Source organism: Argentina silus, assembly GCF_951799395.1.
Source record: "Argentina silus genome assembly, chromosome: 10".
NCBI classification, from domain to species: domain Eukaryota; kingdom Metazoa; phylum Chordata; class Actinopteri; order Argentiniformes; family Argentinidae; genus Argentina; species Argentina silus.
Genome location: NC_139664.1, coordinates 958,176 through 983,239, shown reverse-complemented (window position 1 = coordinate 983,239; position 25,064 = coordinate 958,176). Strand labels below are relative to the sequence as shown.

General features: G+C 43.8%; 2 protein-coding genes across 2 annotated transcripts; one reads left to right on the top strand and one right to left on the bottom strand.

Annotated features, from left to right (window-relative positions):
* Nucleotides 1–2,856: 2,856 nt before the first annotated feature.
* On the bottom strand, nt 2,857–13,001 carry LOC310811509 (myelin-associated glycoprotein-like). The gene is made up of 13 exons (XM_083679694.1): nt 12,906–13,001; nt 10,534–10,603; nt 9,686–10,057; nt 8,888–9,187; nt 8,433–8,532; nt 7,759–7,797; nt 7,179–7,211; nt 6,520–6,567; nt 5,832–5,858; nt 5,481–5,522; nt 5,320–5,388; nt 4,461–4,506; nt 2,857–4,023 (listed from the first exon to the last, which is right to left on the bottom strand). The coding sequence occupies exons 2-13, from the start codon at nt 10,577–10,579 to the stop codon at nt 3,943–3,945; spliced, it is 1,203 nt and encodes a 400-aa protein (XP_083535820.1). The 5' UTR covers nt 10,580–10,603; nt 12,906–13,001; the 3' UTR covers nt 2,857–3,942.
* Nucleotides 13,002–18,349: 5,348 nt separating this feature from the next.
* LOC310811585 (B-cell receptor CD22) lies at nt 18,350–24,498 on the top strand. Its single transcript, XM_083679789.1, has 9 exons — nt 18,350–18,416; nt 18,894–19,256; nt 19,573–19,866; nt 20,581–20,838; nt 21,332–21,598; nt 22,088–22,178; nt 22,447–22,533; nt 23,381–23,456; nt 24,124–24,498. The coding sequence occupies exons 1-9, from the start codon at nt 18,362–18,364 to the stop codon at nt 24,184–24,186; spliced, it is 1,554 nt and encodes a 517-aa protein (XP_083535915.1). The 5' UTR covers nt 18,350–18,361; the 3' UTR covers nt 24,187–24,498.
* Nucleotides 24,499–25,064: the final 566 nt, after the last annotated feature.

Below are 25,064 nucleotides of genomic sequence, written 5' to 3'. Positions count from 1 at the left end.
GATTCAGGGACGTGCTCAAGCAGTTGGTCTTTCACACACTTTTTTTTATTTTAAAAAAAAAAAAATACGATACGCACAGACACAAGTCCTCCAAGAGTTGCTGAATTTCCTATTTCTTTTTTTTTAACCCGGGTGCAAAACAGGCGACAAGCTTAAACACTCGTCAGCTCATGCAGAAAGAACAGATCAGTGAAAACAACTGTCGGTTTTACAGACCAGTGAACACAGTTGTTTGTACTACAGACTAAACCGTCTCATCTTAACCCAGCGGGTCCCAAACTTGGGCCCCCTGATTTTAAATTGGGGTCTCTTGAGAAAATCAAACTGTAACCTTTATGATTTGATAAATAAGACACACACATTTTTATTTTGTATGAAGACAAAACATCTGTGTGCATGACACATGTAGCCTTTATTGCAGTGTTTTAGGGTTCAAGTCCAACCAATTAAAGCATCTTCTAGGCAGTTAGAATACACTTGGATGCCATTATTAGGCTCCTCTGTGTGGGAGCCTCTGTCTTATCCCCAAGTGTTGGTAACCGACGTCAAGCCTTAAACAATACTAATGGGTAGGGCCAGGAGTTGTCTCTGGACAGGTCACATGGGCAGGTAAAACCTCAGGCCCCACAGTACTACGGCTCCAGTCAATTCCAGAGGATTGGTGAAAGTTAACCTGAAGTCCATTTCCATGTGTATTTCTGGTCAGTCCACGATTCCGTCTCCAACTATCATTTTGCATGCAGCTGCATCATAGCAATCAAAACACACGGTCTGGGGCGTTCAGTGGCGTAGACTAAGGCGCATACCATATCATACCATATCATACCATATCATACCATACCATACCATATCATACCATATCATACCATACCATACCATACCATACCATATCATACCATACCATATCATACCATATCATACCATACCATACCATACCATACCATACCATACCATATCATACCATACCATATCATACCATACCATACCATATCATACCATACCATACCATACCATATCATACCATACCATACCATACCATACCATATCATACCATATCATACCATACCATACCATACCATACCATACCATACCATACCATACCATACCATACCATATCATACCATATCATACCATACCATACCATATCATACCATACCATACCATACCATACCATACCATATCATACCATACCATACCATACCATATCATACCATACCATACCATATCATACCATATCATACCATATCATACCATATCATACCATATCATACCATACCATACCATATCATACCATACCATACCATACCATACCATACCATACCATACCATATCATATCATACCATACCATACCATACCATATCATACCATACCATACCATACCATACCATACCATATCATACCATACCATACCATACCATATCATACCATATCATACCATACCATACCATACCATACCATACCATATCATACCATATCATACCATACCATACCATACCATATCATACCATATCATATCATATCATACCATATCATCGCTGGTCCCTGGTTCGATTCCAGCCCTGAATGTCATCCCTCCTCTCTCTCACCCATCCCTCCTCTCTCTCACCCATCCCTCCTCTCTCTCACCCATCCCTCCTCTCTCTCACCCATCCCTCCTCTCTCACCCATCCCTCCTCTCTCTCACCCATCCCTCCTCTCCCTCACCCATCCCTCCTCTCCCTCACCCATCCCTCCTCTCTCACCCATCCCTCCTCTCTCACCCATCCCTCCTCTCTCACCCATCCCTCCTCTCCCTCACCCATCCCTCCTCTCTCTCACCCATCCCTCCTCTCTCACCCATCCCTCCTCTCTCTCACCCATCCCTCCTCTCTCACCCATCCCTCCTCTCTCTCACCCATCCCTCCTCTCTCTCACCCATCCCTCCTCTCTCACCCATCCCTCCTCTCTCTCACCCATCCCTCCTGTCAATCTCTACTATCTCTATCCCAAATACGTCAGATAAGAGTTGTTGCAGTCCAACCCTGCTCTTTTCCTTCTTCTAGCATTGTGACTGCCAATGGCCCCTGGTCCGAGCATCGATTACTTACCTTATGCTGACTGATGGATAGATGATTCACTCACTTAAACAAATGTATTTGTTGTAAGTCGCTTTGGATAAAGGCGTCTGCTAAACGCCATGAATGTGAATGTGGATGTGGATGTGAATGTGAATGTGGATGTGGATGTGAATGTGGATGTGGATGTGAATGTGAATGTGAATGTGGATGTGAATGTGGATGTGAATGTGGATGTGGATGTGAATGTGGATGTGGATGTGAATGTGAATGTGAATGTGGATGTGGATGTGAATGTGAATGTGAATGTGGATGTGGATGTGGATGTGAATGTGAATGTGAATGCTCTCCTGTGCCAGTGATTCCCAGAGAGCAGCTCTGGCTCTTGTACTGTTCAGTAGACCTCGCGTGGGAGGGGAATCTTGGGAGTTGTAGAAGTTTACTCAAATAGGCAATTTGGAACATCAAATAGGATGTTTATTATTATTATTAATAATTGCCTTGGACCTATCAGGACATTACAAGAGTGACTGTGATCCTTTCCTCACATCATCTAACTTCCTTTCAACAACACCCCCGATCTGACCTTCATTGATACTGCAGCATGGAAAGGAATCATGTAAATCAATATGAGTGAATTTGAATGTACATATGTCAGTACATGCGTCATAATCTCTAATGTGAGTGTGGTCAAAATTAAATTGTGGAAGTGAGAAGTAGCATTGTAGGATTGTATTTCAGGCTTTAATAAAAGGGCCAATTCTGCATTCTTAAAATAAACACAACTTGATCTTTCGGTTAAGCCTTTTATTGTTATGGCCACAAGAACTGTAGAATATATCATAAATGTATTGCATTTTCAGGTATGACAATATATCAATCAATAAATCAATCAATCAAAATCTTGATTATTGTACATCCTCAAGCAAAAGCCTCTCAGAGCACAGTTAAGTAGCAAAGTCATAAGTAAGATATTAATTATTGGTCTAAAATTTGTTTTGAATGAAAAAATATCATATACTTTCAGGAAAATAGACCCTCTTAGTAAGTTTGCTCAAATTAAAATAAACATGTTGATATGTATATCACCTGTTTCAACTTCATCAATATCATTTCACACATGTACGTACATCATTCAATATAAATCCCTCTGATGGGGCTGCAATTAGCACGAAACATCGTTATGGCAAAAGCTCACGAAGTGATCTGGAGTCAGATCCCTGAAAGCTTCGTACTGTAGCTTACATAGTGCTTGATCACGTCTCCTACACCAGCAAACGTCTTCATTTAACAAATGTTGTTCTTTCATGCACAGAAGATTGACCTGCAAACATTGATTTTAAAAAGTTTACAGTCTCACGGCTTTTCGGCTAAATTGTGCGGAGAAATTCAGCACTACCTAAGCTACACCACGTACAGGGAAAGGACCCAGGCTATTGTACTGGGGGGAGGTGATTGATATGAGGTACATTAACTCACCAACTGCCAAAGAGTTCCGGAACACTCACCACCTAGAGTGCCAAGTGTTCTATGTGGTGTTTACCTAGCAACAGTACTCTGATTGGCTACAAAATAAGGCATCTTAATTGATGCATTTCTGGTGAATGAAGTCACCCTTGGCAACTCTAGAATGTTGACAGTTTGGGCGACTTTATTCACCCTCGGCACTGAATGAGTTAAAGCCAATGATCTTTGTATTGGGTACACGAAGGCTAAGTTTGACATGTTGGTCCACTGACCTTCAGAGCATATTAGGAGAAATTGTCTGTCAAGGAGATTATGAGGAAACTGACCCCTGACCCAACACAGAAAGATGAATAGTGCAAAAATCATTACGAAGATGACGATTTGAAGCAGTCTCAGAAGCGAGTCTCAGAAGCGATTGGCTCAGATGTTTCCGTAGATGTTGAAGTCAGTAGTGTTGGAGTAGACAGCATCACAATCATCAGCATCAGCATCTTCATAACCCTAGAGGGAAACAATGGTATTATCAATACCAGTTCAATGTTGTAAAGGTAATGAATTCATCAACAGATAGACAACAAACTTAATGCTAAACAATTATAGGGCAGGTTTCCCGGACACACATTAAGCTACAGTACGATCCTACAGTAGAATAAAAAAAGTCTTCAATTGAGTTATTCTATTGAAAGGGTGACTCGGAAAGATGTGTTGTAAAACTATGTGTCGTTAATTTGGTGATATCTTTACAAGAGTTTGAAGGACGCCAGCAGGGGAGGCTGGTGGTGGTAGAAATCAGAGGACAGGCTCATTGAAATGCATGGAAAGGAATGAGGAATGGGATTTCCAGTTCCACCATTCCTCAATCCATTGCATGCATTACAATGAGCCCGTCCTCCGATATCTACCTCCACCTGCCTCCCCTGGACCCCAGCGATACATACCCCGTTGTAATCGTCCCCTGACTTCGCACAGTTAGATCGTGGGTTGCTGAGGGCACAAGGACGAAAACAAACAAACAAACAAACAAACAAATATCTGGTGAAATACTGAATATTCCTTCATAACCACATTCACCCAGTCTCATGTAGCGGAGGTGGTTTGGAATCACACAGTCACAATCTCCTGATGATGTAGCCCTGCCTGAAACATAGACCTGAGTTCCAACCCCACTCGTCACCTGTATGCTCTCAGACCGAAACCCTGAGTCAGATCTGCATGCCTGAGTCAGATCTGCAGGCCTGAGTCAGATCTGCATGCCTAAGTCAGATCTGCAGGCCTGAGTCAGATCTGCAGGCCTGAGTCAGATCTGCAGGCCTGAGTCAGATCTGCAGGCCTGAGTCAGATCTGCAGGCCTGAGTCAGATCTGCATGCCTGAGTCAGATCTGCATGCCTGAGTCAGATCTGCAGGCCTAAGTCAGAGTTTTGTGCCGAATTCACACATTGAGGTCAATGATAGATTTGTAAATACAGTATATAGAGATTTTAACATTGAGTTATGAGTGAGCATGTAAAGTTAGGATTTCGGCCTCAGTGAATAATGTTATAATTATGTAATAATAATAATAATAATAATAATAATAATAATAATAATAATAATAATTATTATTATTATTATTATTATTATTATTATTATTATTATTATTATGTCAAAGTCATACATTATTGTGTATTTTGAAGGTACAGTACAGTCCATTATAGTGAGTGATGGAACTATGATTTTGATTTGAACTATGATTTTGATTTGAACTATGATTTTGATTTGAACTATGATTTTGATTTGAACTATGATTTTGAGGTTACCTTTTCGGGGAGGGGAAGCGAGGTTTGGACACCTTCTGGGTGACACAGGTTGGACTCATATTATTGGACCTGGGAACCAAACAAGGTTCAGATTACAACTCAAGTGTTTTGCAAAGCAGCTGTAAAATATGTGTTTTATTTATTTCAAAGAGGCCACCTACTTATGACGAACGCTCAAATCAACCTCGTTCCCTGGTGATCTCCTGTAACAAGCGACAGTGAGATTCATGTTATGAACAACATGGGTCGTACTGCTGTCCTGGGTACAAGTCAACAAATGAACGTAGATGAAAGAATGGAGTTTCAACATTGAAACTGTTTTTTGATCTATTCAATATGCCAGTAGTGATTTACTGGAAACTTCTGATTAATTTGAATAAAATATCAAGAAGTATTTGTGGAAATGATTCCCGTCATCATACAGTAGAAGTGTTTTTTTAGACGGCTAGCAGAACGTTTTTGTGTCACCAAATGTGTTGCTGCTGCAGTAGGCGTTGTTTTTCACAGCTTACCTTGAAAACCGGCTCCACATAGACCTGCTAATAGCAGAAAGAGGAACAGAAAACATGTCGATTTTGGTTCACATGCACATTTTGATCTTATCAGTTCCTCTTCCTCCCCCAAACATTCTGCCAAACCACCCACTCAAGAGAGGCCGAATCTGGAGCAGCTGTCTTGTTTTTTACATTACTTTCCATCCATGGAAAACATAAAGAAAGTCCGCCGCTCCAAGACCATATCCTAAATATGGCATGGTCAATAAAATCACATGACCCATTCATGTCCCGCTTTTTAAAGGGGCAATCTGGGATTGGTACATCAATTTTTTTACTTTTATATTACTGATATAAAGCCACTGATTCTTGAAAATCTTGAGTTCAACTGTCTTACCACAACAGAACTAAAAATATTCCTCATTTTTATAAACCTCATTTTACTTCATTATTGTAAACAATGTACTGTAATTGTAAAGAAACACTGTTTAGCTTTAAAACATAAATCATGTTTATCTTATGGAGGGTCAGTCTTGGCATCCATAGCTCTCTGCAGTGGTTACATTTCTCCAGCCCCATCGGGGAGACCCTTTTGTTGTTTGAATCTCAGATTGCCCCTTTAAGTTGCTTTACAGATCAGTATCTCTTCTCAGTGATCTCTGAAACACTGAACGCTCCAGCAGGCTGTTGGGGTAACGCTACTGGCCTTGGTTCAGGACGGGATGATCTGTCCCCAGAATCAGCAGACCGGACCCTGAGGGAGAAACGTAAACATCACCCTCACAATCAGGAATCAAGACAATCATAATAATCATGATCTAAATAATCATCACAATCAGGAACCAAGACAGTCATAATAATCATGATCTAAATAATCATCATAATCAGGAATCAAGACAATCATAATCATCATGATCAGGAATCAAGGCAAACACAATCATCATAATCATCATAATCTTGAATCAAGACAATCATAATCATCGCTCATTGCTAATCATGGCAGGAAACTTGCAAGCCTTATTCAATAAAAGAAAAACTGTACCAGGGGAGGCTGCTGGAGGTAGAAATCTATCTTTCCTTCACTCTCTCTACCTCTCCACCTTCCTCTTCCTCTCCCTCTCCCTCTCTCTCCCCCTCCCTCTCTCTCCCTCTCTCTCTCTCCCTCTCTCCCTCACTCTCTCTCCCTCTCTCTCCCTCTCTCTCCCTCTCTCCCTCACTCTCTCTACCTCTCCCCCTTCATCTCTCTCCCTCTCCCTCTCCCCTCCCTCTCTCTCACTCTCTCTACCTCTCCCCCTTCATCTCTCTCCCTCACTCTCTCTACCTCTCCCCCTCCCCCTTCATCTCTCCCCCTCCCTCTCTACATACCTGCGAGACATCCTGGAGAGACGGTTCCACACGCTGAAGGAGACGCGCGTGAGAGAGAGAGAGAAAGAGGGGGGAGGGAGGGTGGGAGAGAGAGAGAGAGAGAGAGAGAGAGAGAGAGAGAGAGAGAGAGAGAGAGAGAGAGGAGAAGAGAGAGAGACAAACACCAACAGAGTCAAAACCATCACATATTATATCATGGAGGATGTGGCCACGAGTGGAGGCTGGTGGAGGTAGAATCGGAGGACGGTCTCCAATCTCTCCCAGCCTTCCCTGAAAGCCATGAATGGTGTGGCACAGTTCTTCATACAGATCCAGCTGTAGTGATGGCGGTCACTGTCAGTAGCATAACGTCTGCTGTATAAGACCACAAAGCTTTTAACTGTCAGTTTCAGCCGTGCCTCTGGACTCTGGTGCTCTTCCTTCTCCAGACTGTGACCGCCGACGGTTGTTCTGATGGAAGGTTCTTACTGACGATGACTGTTGTGTCGTTGATTCACTCCCTCAGACAAATGTACTTATTGTAAGTCGCTCTGGATAAAAGCGTCTTCTAAATGTCCTGATGTCAAAATGTAAAACGTACCTGATGTTGTCTCTGCTCTGGAGGTCAGCTATACGGCCCCTGGAAGAAGTCACATGACCAGCAGAGGACATTTTAACTCATCTAGTGCCGAGGGTGAATAAAGTCGCCCAATTTGTCAACATTCTAGAGTTGCCACGGGTGACTTTATTCACCAGAAATGCATAAATGATGATGCCTTATTTTGTAGCCAATCAGAGTGTTGTTGCTCGGTAAACACCACATAGAACACTTGGCACTCTAGGTAGTGAGTGTTCCGGAATTAGTTGGAATGACTGTTGTATGTGTATGGTTGGAGTGTACATATATGCAGACTCACTAGATGTGTATTATGGCTGTGACCTTTCACCTTTTAATGGTTTTATCCCCAGTCCAGTATTTCAGTTGTGATGACCCATAACAACTATGCATGTCCCCTTAGACTCACACGGACTGCTGTATGTTAGTGAATGTATAGAAGTCATATAATCACATGTATAATTGTACACATGTATAATTGTATGCTAGTGAATTATTTCTCTGTTTTTATTTGTTTTTTAGTTGTAAAAAGCATTGTATTGCATCCATGTAGAGTTTGAAGGACCCCAGCAGGGGAGGCTGGTGGAGGTAGAAATCGGAGGACAGGCTCATTGTAAGCACAAGTGTGATTTGATGTGGATGTGAAGTATGAGACTCACCGGTATTTCTTCCTCATCAGGACACACACAACTCCAAACCCCAGCGTGGTGAGCAGCCCCACGGTCACAGGGATGATGATGTTCCAGATATTGGCTTTACCTGAACACACACACACGCACGCACGCAACACACACACGCACGCACGCACGCACGCAACACACACACGCACGCACGCACACACGCAACACACACACGCAACACACACATACACACACACAGTATTACTCTCACTTTTATCATAATAAACAGCTATACAGACGGACAGACGGACAGACAGGCACACAGACAGACAGGCACACAGACAGACAGACAGACAGACAGGCATACACACAGACAGACAGGCACACAGACAGACAGACAGGCATACACACAGACAGACAGGCACACAGACAGACAGACAGACAGACAGACAGACAGACAGACAGACAGACAGACAGACAGGATCGTGTCTTACGTTTGACGAACAGCGAGAGTGTATCTCTGGTGCTGCTCCCCCCGTGAAAGGTGGCAGTGCAGGTGACCTCTGTGTGGTCATCCGTCTCCGTGGCGATGAAGGACAGGACGGAGCGCACCTCCCAGCTCCCGTGGCCGTTGTCCTTGTGGTGCGTGATGATGTTGTCGTCTGCGTTGCCGCGGCTCCAGGTGAGCGAGGGCGCGTGGGAGGGGCAGGTGTGGGTGACGGAGCAGGTGACCGTGTACGGGTGGCCCTCGGCAGCTGTCTTCTTGGGGTAGATCTGTGGAGGAGGAGGGTCCGCTACAGACGCAGACAGAATAGAATGGAATAGAATAGAATAGAATAGAGCAGAGTAGAATAGAATAGACCAGAGTAGAGTAGAATAGACCAGAGTAGACCAGAGTAGAATAGAATAGACCAGAGTAGAATAGAATAGACCAGAGTAGGATAGACCAGAGTAGACCAGAGTAGGATAGACCAGAGTAGACCAGAGTAGTATAGGCCAGAGTAGACCAGAGTAGTATAGGCCAGAGTAGACCAGAGTAGGATAGACCAGAGTAGACCAGAGTAGGATAGACCAGAGTAGACCAGAGTAGTATAGGCCAGAGTGGGATAGGCCAGAATACAACAACATATGTATTTATTGTGCACCCATGTGTGAGACTGTTCTAAAGCCCTGTGGAAGAGTTCTTCTCAACCCCGAACAATAACATTACCAGATATTATTATTAAGTATTATGTTAAGTATATATAAAGTATATATTTAATGACAGGTAGTATACACCGTGGTACACATACTTAGCATAGACATGTGAACACAGCTCTCCTGGAAGGGGAAGGGGGTGTCCGTGCTGGTCTCGACCCTGAAGCAGAAGGGTCCGCGGTCATGGACCTTCACCTCGTCCACCTCCAGGGTGCAGTTCTTCTTCACCAGGAGGCCCAGTAGCCTGGTCCGGTCCCTGAAGTTCTCCGTGACCTGGTTGGGGTCCTCGTGGTAGACGTTGCCTGTCTGCCCGCCCCCCAGGTGCCAGATGCCCCTCAGGGTGCCGGTCTGGGCGGTGCCCGGGTACGTGAAGGTGCAGGGTACCACCACGCAGGAGGAGACCAGGGCGTCCAGGCTCGGTACCACAGAGGCCGCCGACTCCTCTGACAACACTGGACCAGTGACGGCTAGAGAGGGATGGGGGGACGGGGGACGGGGGACGGGGGATGGGGGGACGGGGGACGGGGGGGGGCGTGGGGGTTGGGGACGGGGGGGACGGGGGGGGGATTGGGGGGTCTCTTTCAGGCACTTAGTGACTATTTGTTTGTAAAGCACTTGGCTTTACAGAGTATATACAATGTGATTGATTAACTTAATAGATAGGAAACAGAGTATTGTATTGGAACGGTACTGTAGAGTATATCCATTGTTAAAAGACACTTTGATTTAATCTGTTTCTACACTAGTTCCAGTTAAGTGTCGAGGAGGTGAATGATGTGTTGAGCAGGAGAGGCTGGTGGAGGTAGAGATCGGAGGACCGGTTCATTGTAATGCATGGAATGGAATGAGGAATGGTATCAACCACGCATGTTTACAATGAGCCCGTCCACCGATTTCTACCTCCGGCAGCCTCCCCTGGTGTTGAGTGGTGTGGTGTTACTACCTTCCAGACACAGCCACAGCAACAACAGCCGTCCCTGTCTCTCCATGCCGGGTGCAGAGGGTGGGTTACACTGGGGAATATAGTCATCATCAACTATAGATATATAATGGCATATATGATATATCTATATGATGTCTATATCTATATGATGTCTATATCTATATGATAAAGAACGGGTATATAATGATATAGCTGTATAACTATATATATATATATATATATATATATATATACACAGTACCAGTCAAAAGTTTGGACACAAACTTGCCAAGAGTGTGCAAAGCTGTCATCAAAGCAAAAGTTGGCTACTTTGAAGAATCTAAAATATAAAACATATTCTGGTTTGTTTAACACTTTTTTGTTTACTACATAATTCCATATGTGTTCCTTCATAGTTTTGATGTCTTCAATATTAATCTACAATGTAGAAAATAATAAAAATAAAGAAAAACCATTGAATGAGAAGGTGTGTTATATTGTTATATGTTTTATATATATATATAAAACATATAACAATATATTATAAATATCAACTCCCCTCCGCGACAGGTCTCTCCGCACCCGAACCAGCAGGTTCAGAGGCAGCTTCTTCCCTGCGGCTGTCACCCTACTGAACTCCAACACTCTGCACCTACCTGACAACCTACTACCCCTGCAACCCCCCCCCCCCCCCCCCCCCCCACCCGGACAATTGCACTATCACTCCCCTCCCCTGCTCTTACTCAATACCACTGCTCTTCTGTACATATCTGTCCATACTGTCCATACTGTTCATAATGCACATAATGCACATATCCTTATATTTTCTTAATACTACTGTTAATACTCTGCACATACTGTACATACCTGTTTATACTGTTTATACTGTTCATACGACATTCCATATTTATATTTATTCTGCTATCTACCTCATGTTACTGTTAATACATATATATACTGCTAGACTGCATTACCTATACAGTTCATATGCTGCTACACTGTTCATACTGTAACTTATTTACTCTGCTATAATGCTAATGCTTACTCATATACTGCTTACACTGCACTACTTATATCATACTGCACTACTTACTGCTCATATACTGCACTACCTGTAAATACTGTTCATTGCACTTTCTGCTATTTTGCACTTCTGGTTAGACGCTAACTGCATTTCGTTGTCTCTGTACTTGTACTCTGCACAATGACAATAAAGTTGAATCTAATCTAATGTAATCTAATGTAGGTCCTATAGAATAACATGCTGTGTCCTCAGCCACATGAAATGGTGTGTCTATGGATTACACTGGAATATAGTCATCATATACCGATACAATAACATATATAGATTACATTGTTGTTATATGTATCTTCTATATGATAACGATCAAGTATAGAACATTATAACAACATTATAACAACATAGAATAGCTGTTTCCTCAGCTAGAAAATCAGTGACCTTCCCTGTCTGTCCCTGTATCCAGTATGTACTGTATCCAGTACGTACACAGTGGACACAATCATCATAGACTATATACTACTATATACTACTACTATATACTACTATCTACTACTATATACTACTATATACTACTACTATATACTACTGCTCAGTAGATATCTATATGACATAGAACAATTACAGTGACTGTAGATTTATGACTGTAGATTTATATAATTATAGAATGATTGATAATTTCCTCAGACCGTTACCAAACATTCTACAGATCAAGTGTCATACATGTATCTTGAACAGTGAAAGCTTAATAGCTGTGCATGTAAATGTCATATAAAATGAAACCTTGTATAATGTGTTAGAATAGACCACACACTTACAGCTCCTCAGACAAACAGCACATCTGGTGCAGCAGATGAGAAGATATTCAAAATACTTTTTTCTTTTTTTCCTTCCCCTAATGCAGCGACAGCATTTGGTGGGTTTAGAAAAACTGTTTAAATTTCAGTTGGATGTTTGGGTAGGTTTGATGATGGGAAAGGTAGGTGTGATGGTTTATATCTAAACTCAAGGGCTAACATGCAAAGTATCATACATTTAAGTGATATTTGTCCAAATCTACATCTACTATTTCATGTTTCAGATGAATGTGAAGGGAGGGGCACTGAAATGAACAGTTAGAACGTATACCTCTTGTATGGCATTCCCAACCCTAACCCTAACCCTAACCCTAACCCTAACCCAACCAAAATAAGAACAATCTAATCTAATATTCCACTAAGAAGATATCGACCCTCTCCTCCACTGATCTGTTCTGAGTGTATTTTTATACTGTAAAATGTGCATTATTGTCTCTGTCTGCCCAGTATTTCAGTGACGTATGTTAATGCCTTGTAGGATCAATATAGTAGAGTTAGTAAGTACTTAACAGTCTTACCTTTTCCTCCTGTGGCCAGGTAGAGCAGCAGAGCAGTGCGTAAGACTATGCGTTATAATTCAAAATCTCAAGGGCATGACTGTTACTGCTACTGTGACCTCACTCACCACACAGTCTATGAAAACCAAGGCAGCTGGAAAAAAAAATAGAAAAAAAAGAAGAAAAAAAAGAAGCAAAGTGAGTTCCACTCAATGGTTCCACTATACCAGGGGAAGACTACCAGCGTGACACAACATTCACCAGAAACAAGACTTCCAGCTAATGCTATTATCCACTGACACTGAGCATGTTATTTATATCTAATCTTTATCTTACAACTTATCGATACCGTCCTCCTTTCATTTAACAATGTACATGTAGTATCAGATAAAGTCCTGTCCTATCTTGTATGGTGTCATGTGAAATCAAATACAAATCCAACAGGAAGACAAACTGCCACATCTAACATTTGTTTTATTGAATTCGGTCTCCCCCATGACGGCTTCCTCCTCCCCCTCTCACGCCAGCAGACAGTCACATCATTGTGGCGTTGTCAAGACATGTCGTTATTTGTGCATGATGGGATGTCACGGTCACAATGATTGGGTTGTTTCCCCGGCCTGTGAGGGTTTCCTGCTGATCTCATCATTGATGAAGATTGAAATCTATTAATCAGTAGTGTGATTGGATTGCTCCACCTCATCAATAAGCCCTCTGATCTGGAGATTAATCTGTCCTCAGGCCAATTCACACCTTTTTGAAGGGCCTCCAGGCTCTGTCTCTCTGTCCTCTCCCTGTCTCCAGGTCTCCAGGTCTTCCTGTCTACCTGTCTACCTGTCTACCTGGCAGGTATATATATAGGAGCTCAGCCACCCCTGAGTCAGATTCAGACTGCAGAAGCACTACAGGACACAGGAGGACACCATAGTACAAACCATAGTTTCTCTGGTAAGGCATGCTATTGGTGGTGATGTTGTTGTTGTTGTTAATCAATTTTTTACATTACAGTATGGTACAGTATGTGTTCTATCTTCCTGGTACAGTATGTGTTCTATCTTCATGGTACAGTATGTGTTCTATCTTCATGGTACAGTATGTGTTCTATCTTCATGGTACAGTATGTGTTTTATCTTCATGGTACAGTATGTGTTTTATCTTCATGGTACAGTATGTGTTCTATCTTCATGGTACAGTATGTGTTCTATCTTCATGGTACAGTATGTGTTCTATCTTCATGGTACAGTATGTGTTTTATCTTCATGGTACAGTATGTGTTTTATCTTCATGGTACAGTATGTGTTTTATCTTCATGGTACAGTATGTGTTCTATCTTCATGGTACAGTATGTGTTTTATCTTCATGGTACAGTATGTGTTCTATCTTCATGGTACAGTATGTGTTTTATCTTCATGGTACAGTATGTGTTCTATCTTCCTGGTACAGTATGTGTTCTATCTTCATGGTACAGTATGTGTTCTATCTTCATGGTACAGTATGTGTTTTATCTTCATGGTACAGTATGTGTTCTATCTTCATGGTACAGTATGTGTTTTATCTTCATGGTACAGTATGTGTTTTATCTTCATGGTACAGTATGTGTGATGTCCATACCTCCTTTGTCCTGTGATCCACAGCTTTGCTTCCTGCCCTTCCTGCCGCCCCTTCCTCAGTTAGCTCCTCCCCCTGCCTGTGACATGGGTAACGCCGCGACCAGCCATCAGGTGACCTGTGCGCCTGGGAAGCTGTCTCGGAGGCGTCGCAAGGACGACCAGGCTAAGCTGGATGACTTCCTGTCCAGACAGGAAGAGGATCGCTGGGCGGTGCCGAAGAAACCCTCTGTGAGAAAGCTCTCCCTGGCTCACAGCCTGCGCCACCGATACGTCCACCTGCCCGTCCCTGAGACCAGCGACTGCTGTGTGAACAGAGGAGAGATGATCAACCCGGGCTTCGTAGACGACCACAGCTCCTGATATCAACCTGTGGAGAGAGAGACTTCTGTTACTATGGAGAACTACACACCAAACTACACACTGAACTACACACTGAACTACACACCAAACTACACACAGAACTACACACTGAACTACACACCGAACTACACACTGAACTACACAACAAACTACACACCGAACTACACACTGAACTACACAACAAACTACACACTGAACTACACACAGAACTACACACTGAACTACACACTGAACTACACAACAAACTACACACTGAACTACACACAGAACTACACACTGAACTACACACTGAACTACACACAGAACTACACACTGAACTACACACTGAACTACACACCGAACTACACACTGAACTACACACTGAACTACACAACAAACTACACACTGAACTACACAACAAACTACACACTGAACTACACAACAAACTACACACTGAACTACACACTGAACTACACAACAAACTACACACCGAACTACACACTGAACTACACACTGAACTCCAGACTAAACGAGAACGAGAATGAGAGGAACACTGAAGGTGTTTATTATGTCCTGTAAAAAGATGACCCTGGGGATTATTTGTATTTTGTTATTAAGTCCTTTATATTTTTTATTCATGAATCTGAGTTTTCTGAAGACGGCAGGCAGAGGCCTGAGACAGAGATAAACATTAGAAATAAACACAATAGAAATAAACATTTCATAAATATGATGTTGATGATCCGTGAATCTTTTCTTTATGCATTTTGTCGAACAAAGAGATTTGGAGAGTATCTACTGAAGTCAAGTAGGTGTTGGACTTTTAGTTTAATCAGAGAGGCTGAAATTAAACTGAAATCGAATTAATAATAGGGGAAGGAAAAGTTTATAAAAAAAAAAAAAAAGTTGACACGTGAAAACCGGAGTTACCACACCCATAGCTACTGACAGACAACAAATGACTATTTTAATTGAATACACTGTTTAACACCACTGCATCTGGCATGAGCTACAGCATCTGGTCGAGAGGTGAAAACTGCTATTACTTTTAGTTTCTATTCAAGCTGTTTAACCACAACTGCAACCAAGTCTGGTTACATCCTGTCTCTGAGTGGAACAAGGACCAAGGGGGTGAAGCTCAGAGAGATCTTCACACCACACATCTCCACCATACAGACGCACTGGCTACTGTGACTCCACTGTTCTTGAAGATCACTGCCTGTTTTTAGAGGTAAAGATGATGATCTTATTTATTGTATAAACATGTAGGAAATGTAAAAGTTGTATTTTAGTTTTTATTGTATTTGACGTCAGGGATTGGATACTGGCCTTCAAGAGAAATAAGAAGATATTAATACAATATGTATTGTATTTGATTGTATTGTATTTGATTGTATTGTCTATGTGTTCAGATCATGGTTTACTGCAGGTGTGGGAGACATTGATGAAGGGTGCATTCTGTAAATCACAATGCATTTGACTAAACACAGTCTGGTTTGCTTAAAGGGGCAATCTGAAATTAAAATAACAACAAAGTGGTCACTTCACCATGTTGGTAAACAGCTGAGGGACGGGGCTGGAGAAATGGAACCACTCTCAAAGTCATAGACAGATGGATACGTGGACTGACCATCCATGACATCAAAATTAGAGCTTAACCATGTTTTGAATCCATACAGTGTTGTTTACAATTACATTGTTTACAAACAACAGAGTAAAATAATCTATATGTTAGGTTCTGATGGAGTACATTTACATTTACATTTGAGACATTTAGCAGACGCCTTTATCCAAAGCGAAGTGACTTCCAACAGTACATTTGTCTAAGTGAATCATCTATACATCAGTTATCAGAATTTGGGGAGATTGAACACCAGACAGGCAGCAGCGTTCTGGAGGAGCTGCATTGCGTTGCAGTAATCAAGGCGGGAGATGTCTGGACCAACAGTTGTGCTGCTTCACTGGTGAGGAATGGACGTAACCTTCTGATCTTGTAGAGAATCTACAGGAGCGTGCTGTCGTCAATTTCAGATTTCCCCTTTAATGTGATGCAATGATGTAAATGTACCATTAAAGTTACATTTTGAAAGATGTTCCCTCAAGGAAATGACTGGCTCATCTGGCAGCCAAAAAACCTATTCAGGAAGTCACGATGACTAAAATACAGACATCACGTTAGGCATGAAATGGGAAGTGTGACCAGGGTGCAGGGGAGGCTAGTGGAGGTAGAAATCGGAGGACAGGCTCATTGTGGTGCATGGAACGGAATGAGGAACAGTATCATAATGCATGGAATGAAATGAGGAATGCTATCAAACACGTGGGTTTGATACCATTCCTCATTCAGTTCCATGCATTACAATGAGCCCGTCCTCCGATTTCTACCTCCACCAGCCTCCCCTGCCAGGGTGGTATCATTTCCATCATAAGTCAGTCAGAGGGAAGGACAACTGTTTGAGAGGAATAAGGACAATATACACAAGTAAGTAAGTGGGTTTTAGACGTAATGCTTCTTAAACTTTAAATATAACCATTTTAAAATATTTTATCCCAAGAGGAGAGAGACAATATTGTGAATTTGGGACAACATGGTGTATATATTTGACCTTTTTCTGGCTGAGAATTGAACCCTGGATTGCTGGGTCCGGGCTGATCCTGGGTCCAGCCTGGTGGTTATGACAGAGACGGTGGAGAGGGTTCCCCTCCCTGTGTGGTCCCTCCCAAAGACCTCTTCACCCCCACTACCCCCCTGTACAAGTTTCTCTCCTGTTAATATAAAAAAGTAAAATAATAATCTTCTTGCATTGTGACTGCCTATGGCCCCTGGTCTGAGCATTGATTACTTATTACTTTATCTTATGATGACTGATGGATAGATGATTCACTACTTAAACAAACGTATTTGTTGTAAGTCGCTTTGGATAAAGGCGTCTGCTAAATGCCATTAATGTAATGTAAGTGTGTGGGCCAGGGAACACGACAGGCTGAGACCTGTGGAATAGCCCGTCTGCCTGCCCTCGTTAGAGCCCGTCTGCCTGCCCTCGTTAGAGCCCGTCTGCCTGCCCTCGTTAGAGCCCGTCTGCCTGCCCTCGTTAGAGCCCGTCTGCCTGCCCTCGTTAGAGCCCGTCTGCCTGCCCTCGTTAGAGCCCGTCTGCCTGCCCTCGTTAGAGCCCGTCTGCCTGCCCTCGTTAGAGCCCGTCTGCCTGCCCTCGTTAGAGCCCGTCTGCCTGCCCTCGTTAGAGCCCGTCTGCCTGCCCTCGTTAGAGCCGGTCAGCGACCCACCACTTTTTAAACAAACCTCAAGACCCACCTTTTCAGAGCAGCATACAGTTTCCCATCGCCCCCCCCCCCCCCCCCCCCCCCACCCATGTGCTTTTATTTACTGTGCTATATGTGTTTGGTTTTCATATTGTGTTTGGTACACTGTGTTGAGACCTGGGTGAAAATGCACTTAGATGAACTTGAAACATGCTGTGATCTGTGGAGAGTAACTGTTTCATCTCCAGGTCCAGCTCAGAGAGAAGGGGAATGGAGGGAAAGAGACGGCTCTGCGTTGTCCTTCTTCTCTGTTGTTGGCTTGGAGGTATGATAACCTGAAAAAAAAATAAAAAATTGCCTACTGGCATTACGACTGCCAACGGCCCCTGGTGTGAGCACTGATTACTTTGTCTTATGATGACTGTTGGACAGATGATTCACTTACTTAAACACATGTATTGTTGTACGTCGCTTTGGATAAATAAATGTAAATGTAAATGTAATAACCACACACGCTACGGACTAGAGCGATAGCTGTATATCTGGGGAGGCTAGTGGAGGTAGAAATCGGAGGACAGGCTCATTGTAAAGCTTGGAATGGAATGAGGATTCCTGACTCCGTTCAATGCACTACAATGAGCTCGTCCTCCGATTTCTGCCTCCACCAGCCTCCCCTGGCCTACGTACAGTACAGTAGGTTGAATTTGTTAACAGAAACCCAAGCGACCGTTGTGATATTGTCCACCTCGTCTCTCGGTGAGTCAGTGTCTGACATGTTTCCCACCGCCGCTGTGTATGGCAGAGGTGTCTGCTGAAGGTTCGTCGTGGACGGCCGACGTCCCCAGCTCTGTCTCCAGCCTGCAGGGCTCCTGCGTGGTGATCCCCTGCTCCTTCACCTACCCTCCACCACAGAAGGAGTCCTCCAAGCTCACCGGGCTCTGGATGAAGGAGTCCCACGAGGTCATCTACCACCCTGACGGCTCCAAGGTCATCCAGGAGTTCAAAGGCCGCACACAGCTGGTGGGAGACCTCGGGCGCGGGAAATGTTCGCTCCGCATCGACCCCCTCCACCAAGGCGACACAGGGCCCTTCCACTTCAGGATTGAGATTGAGGACTATGATAAATATTCCTTTAGCATAAACAAAGTTGACATCGCAGTGAGCAGTAAGTTCCAAGAGGGGAAACCAATGGGGTGCTTGGGGGGCTGCATTTGTTGTGATATGGTATACAGTACTATCTGGCATGGTGATAGTTAAACATGTTTCACAGAAACAGAGAAGTCAGCTCTGCATTTAAGCACACCAGAGACCCCCTGAGTTTAACAGCACAAGCACACCAGAGACCCTCTGAGTTTAACAGCACAAGCACACCAGAAATCCCCTGAGTTTAACAGCACAAACACACCAGATATAATTTGAGATTAACAGTTTAAACACACAGCACAGGTGTTATATGACTGTTCTGTTTTTTTTTACTACAGACTCTACACACCCCCCCTCTGTTTGGGTGGCTGAGGAGGAGGTGAAGGTGGGGGGGCTGGTGTCCGCCTCCTGCTCTGTGTTTCACTCCTGCCCCTCTGACCCCCCTCTCCTCACCTGGAGCCACCCCGGAACACCCAGCGTCCAATCACACCAGCTGACCCACGGCCAGTGGGAAGTGACATCATCGCTGACCTTTACCCCCACCAGGGCGGACCACAACCAGCCTCTGGTCTGCACAGCAGCCTTCAGGGGAGGGAAGAAAGCAGAGAGCTCCACCTCTCTCAATGTCAGATGTGAGTAGATCCTGCTGTGTGTGTTTCCTTTGTATACCTGTGACATCTGCCTGCAGAATGCTTCTACAGTGGGCGTGTGTGTGTGTGTGTGTGTGTGTGTGTGTGTGTGTGTGTGTGTGTGTGTCTGCACAGCAGCATTCAGGGGAGGGAAGAGATACATACATACATATCAAGAAGAATATCAAGATATTAACATATATAACATATAACATATATAGACATATCAGCATAGAGACAACATTATAATGACACTTTGACACTTTAGGTCTGGAATATAACGGCCATTTTGATGTGAAGCCACACTAGTAAGCGTCTCCATAAGGTGATGCTGTTCCAGTCACTGCTGAAGCTATTCTGCTCAGATGGGTCAGTTGAGTCAGAGGCAGTCACTGTCAGAAGATACTGCATACATAGAAAACCATATATAAATACTTGGATACATCATTGATGTGTCATTGGTTAACATGGACAAGCAGTGTGACAGCCACAGATAAGGGTTGTATACTTTTTTTTTACAAGGCATTAAAATGTAAGTAAAAGTAATGAAACCAATGAAATCATTTGAAAAGGAAACTTACGGCAAACGTGATTTTGCATGCTGGATAAGCATACTTTCTGTTTTCAATGGTCTGAAGTCAAATCTGTCATTAAATGTTTATTAGACAGTTATTACCTAGTCATGACATGTTTGTTCATGTCCCCCTGTCCCTGCAGACGCTCCGGTGGATGTGAGGGTGGAGGGGGAGGCCAGTGTGAAGGAGGGAGCCTCTGTGGAGCTGAGATGTTCCAGTGACAGTAACCCTGCTGCCCACAGCTACCAGTGGTCCAGTGGCAGTGGGGCAGAGCTGTCCCAGACACACACACACACCTACACCCTGGAGAGGGTGTCCAGACACACTGAAGCCCTCTACTGCACCGCCATCAACACAGAGGGACAAGGACGCTCCTCTCCACTGACCCTCAACGTTGTGTGTCAGTACATCGAACTTCAAATAGTTCTAGAACTCTTAAATCTTAATCATCAAGCTTTTTTTTATTGTGGTTTTAAAAAAGGTTCCACCTTGAACACAAAAGGATTCTTCGGCTGTCCCTGTGGGAGAACCCTTTGAGTAACCCTTTTAGGTTCCATGTACAACTCTGTTGGGTTCCAAAAAGTTTCTTCCACAGGGACAGCCGAAGAACCCTTTTCATAGCCTAAAGTGAAGACAGTCCTGAGCTAGTCTGGATGTAGTGTTTAACTTATTCAGTGCCGAGGGTGAATAATTGTCAATATTCTAGAGTGCCAAGGGTGACTTTATTCACCAGAAATGCATCAATTATGATGTGGCACTCTGGAATTCTGGCGAGTGTTCTGGAATTCTTTGGCAGTTGGTAAGTTTAAGTACAGAACAGATGTGTCAGAAATTAGATTTAATATTTTTAAAATGTATTTACCAACCGTCTTGTTTTACCCATCTCATTCCAGACCCCCCTGAGATCAAAATGGGCTCTTCCTGCACAACAGACCTCTCCACGGTAACCTGCCTGTGCATGGTGGAGTCCGAACCCCCCTCCCAGGTGGAGTGGTCTCTCCCAAACGGAACCAGCAACCTGACCTCGACCCGGGTGGAGAGACACGGGTCGGTGACCATGGTGACACTGCAGAGGGCGATCGGCTTCTCAGACAGGGTCTGCTGCCAGGCTAAGAACAGCCAGGGCAACGCCACCCTGATCTTGATGCTGCCCATGAAGGGTAAGGAGACTGGGTTAGAAATGCCCCAGACAACACTTTTGAGTACCCTAAAATAGGGGGACTATGCTTAAAAAGCGTTGTACAGTCATTACTGAATGGTGAAACCAATATGCACACAAATACCATCACATAAAAGCTGAGAATCTCTACTTTAACCTCATAGTAATCGTATGATTTTAAATCCAAACCTTTGGAGTGTGTGTGTGTGTGGGGGGGGGGGGTTAGGGTTAGGTCCAAGGGCATCCAAGTGCAAGGGGGGGGTGTCATGTAAAAGTATTGTTAACGTTTTTAACCCTCCTATTATGTTCAAATAAACTTTGAACTTTGATGTTTCGGGTCAATTTGACCCGAGCAATGTAAACATACAGAAAATTATTTTAACACCGGAACAGTCCCTTCGTTTACAGTGCATACCACACCTAGCACATACACCAAGCAACAAGACAAAGGCATGAGAATTGAAAGGAGGATGGTTTGTGGTTTGAACAGATAAGATGCTGATGGTGTATATCATCATCGCAGTAGCAGCGTTGGTTGTCATGGTAACATCCCTAACAGCATGGACGTTGACCAGGAGATGGTGAGTGACGTGTACAGACCGGGGGAGGCTTGTGGAGGTAGAAATCGGAGGATGGGGTCATTGTAATGCATGGTACGGAATAGGGAATGGTAAGCACGTGTGAAGACACGTTTGATACCCATTCCTCATTGCATATCATGCATTACAATGAGCCCGTCCTCCGATTTCTACCTCCACTAGCCTCGTAGGGTCTAGGGGTGGATTTGGAATTCAGCGATGAAATAGACTTTTGTTTGTGTCTACAACCTGCCACCATCTTTCCCACCAGCGTGAGGCACCGCAACGATCAACCCACAGCCAGTATGCGGGACATGGACACAGCCAAGAGTGCTGCCTCGGAGCCCTCACCGCCAGGGTAGGTTCCTGCGGTTAGATGTCCTTAGGCAAGCACCGCTAAACAAAACACGCTAAGCACCGCTAAACAAAACACGCTAAGCACCGCTAAACAAAACACGCTAAGCACCGCTAAACAAAACACGCTAAGCACCGCTAAACAAAACACACGCTAAGCACCGCTAAACAAAACACACTAAGCACCGCTAAACAAAACACACTAAGCACCGCTAAACAAAACACACTAAGCACCGCTAAACAAAACACGCTAAGCACCGCTAAACAAAACACACGCTAAGCACCGCTAAACAAAACACACGCTAAGCACCGCTAAACAAAACACGCTAAGCACCGCTAAACAAAACACACGCTAAGCACCGCTAAACAAAACACACGCTAAGCACCGCTAAACAAAACACACTAAGCACCGCTAAACAAAACACGCTAAGCACCGCTAAACAAAACACGCTAAGCACCGCTAAACAAAACACGCTAAGCACCGCTAAACAAAACACTTACTAAGCACCCTTAGGAAGACACACTCTCAAAACCTGCAATAGACAAAATATGGGCCTTATTAGGTTGAGGACAGATGTTGGCTTCTCTTCTCTGTATCTGGGACTACAGGACATCGCTTACTCAGTTCCTAACGAGCAGTAGGCTATATGGACCAGTGGAGGCTAGTGGTGGTAGAAATCGGAGGACGGGCTCATTGTAATGTATAAGACAGAATGAGGACCCTTATTCCATTCCATGCATTACAATGAGCCTGTCCTCCGACTTCTACCTCAAGTACCCTCCCCTGATATGGACTCCTGTGTCTTGTTCAATGAGAATGCATCTGAGAGCGTCCCTAACTCTGTCCTTAGGAAAGAGCCGAAAGCCGCCAGCGATGGAATGCGCGCAAACTTTTACGGCAACCATGATGTGTATGGAAACATGGAGGTAAAGTAGCTACTGTATATTTACAGCCAGGGTTACACTGCTGCTCTACAGGCCAAGGTGTGAGATGAGATGAGATGAGATGAGATGAGATGTGAAGAGATCTTTATCGTCCGCTTCTGCAGAAATCTGTCATGCATCTCAATACTACTTAACTCACCAACTGCTAAAGAATTCCCGAACAAGTGTTCTATGTGGTGTTTACCTAGCAACGATACTCTGATTGGCACTCTAGAATGTTGACAATTTGGGGCGGCTTGATTCACCCTCGCACTGAATGAGTTAATCACACTTCTACACCACCCAACGTGTACTAGAAAGTGTGAAAACAGAACACAGAAAACAACCACACCATTGGAGGCCTGACAACAACACTAGAGGTGTGACTGTGAAACCAGGGGAGGCTGGTGGGGGTAGAAATCGGAGGTTCGGAGGGCTCACTGTAAGCCATGGAATGGAATGAGAAATGGTATCAAACACACCACTCCTCATTCCATTCCATGCATTCCAATGAGCCCTCCGATCCTCCGATCTCTACCTCCGCCGGATGGCAGCCTGAGCCAGGCTGGCGAGCCTGAGTGTCGGTCAGCTGAATAACCAGCAGGGGGTCCGACGTTCTCATTCTGTGCCAAGTTCTGAGCCACATCTACTGTGATGTCATTTCCTGCAGGCTGAGGAGGAGTGCGATTACGAGAACATGAGGGAAGACGACGCCGTCTACGCTAACATGTGACAGGAACAGGAAATGGGTCACAGGGTCACGGTTCTCTGTGCAGTACAACACCATTCACACTGCATGTCTGTGCGCTTCCCACTGACGCTATTCAGGAGGCAGAGCAGGTGGCTGCTGACGTGTGTCAGTGGTTATAGTAGCTTTATAATGCTTAGCGTTGAAAAGCAGCATACCTTTTTTTTTTCCCTCACACATTTTGTATTTCCATGTATACGTTTCTATTGTTTACTTTTAGCTTTGTTCACTTATAGTTTTTCTTATGCGTTGCTTGGGTGTTTGAAGGATATTTTAACATCTCTAATTTAATAAAATAACCAGTGTGTGTATGTTAGACGTCTGCCTGATTGGTCTGAGGGTCATGTGATGGAGGAGGATGAGGATAAGAACACGTGTGCTGCACCTCCCCTATTCCTCCACTAGGGGCTGCCCTTTCAAAGGCTGCATCACCACGGGCCCTTTCTCAGACGTCCTCCACTGGCTCCTCAAAAAGCACTGGAGGAGAACGTCTGAGGGGAGGGACCTAGATCTTCTTTCCTCCAATACGTTTTGAGTAAGAATCGAGTGGAGAATGGAGGAGATGAAAGTCTCTGCTATTTAACTTCTCTGTTCATTTGCGTCACAACATATGCACCAATCATGTCAGTTCTGCTTTAGATTTCCTAAACAACTCTGTAGAGTACCAGAGAAAACATAACAGACACACAGAACGAAATATTGCTGATATTTATTAGATTTTGATTACAGCCACAGGAGAGAGTAAGGGTATCCACATACTGTGTTATTTGATCGGCATTATCAAATCATAACATTACGTTTTACTAAATATATTTCCATTTACAGTATACTGTACTTCATAAGTGTCATCAGTAGAAAGGCAT

Excerpts from the sequence above, each read along its gene's own strand:
- LOC310811509 (XM_083679694.1), bottom strand. The coding sequence starts at position 10,579 with ATGGAGAGACAGGGACGGCTGTTGTTGCTGTGGCTGTGTCTGGAAG. Across the intron at positions 10,058-10,533 it reads GCTGTGGCTGTGTCTGGAAG|CCGTCACTGGTCCAGTGTTG; the intron begins GTAGTAACACCA and ends ATCCCTCTCTAG. Across the intron at positions 4,024-4,460 it reads CAGGGGACGATTACAACGGG|GGTTATGAAGATGCTGATGC; the intron begins GTATGTATCGCT and ends GTTTCCCTCTAG.
- LOC310811585 (XM_083679789.1), top strand. The coding sequence starts at position 18,362 with ATGGAGGGAAAGAGACGGCTCTGCGTTGTCCTTCTTCTCTGTTGTTGG. Across the intron at positions 21,599-22,087 it reads CTTGATGCTGCCCATGAAGG|ATAAGATGCTGATGGTGTAT; the intron begins GTAAGGAGACTG and ends TGGTTTGAACAG. Across the intron at positions 22,179-22,446 it reads TGGACGTTGACCAGGAGATG|CGTGAGGCACCGCAACGATC; the intron begins GTGAGTGACGTG and ends CTTTCCCACCAG.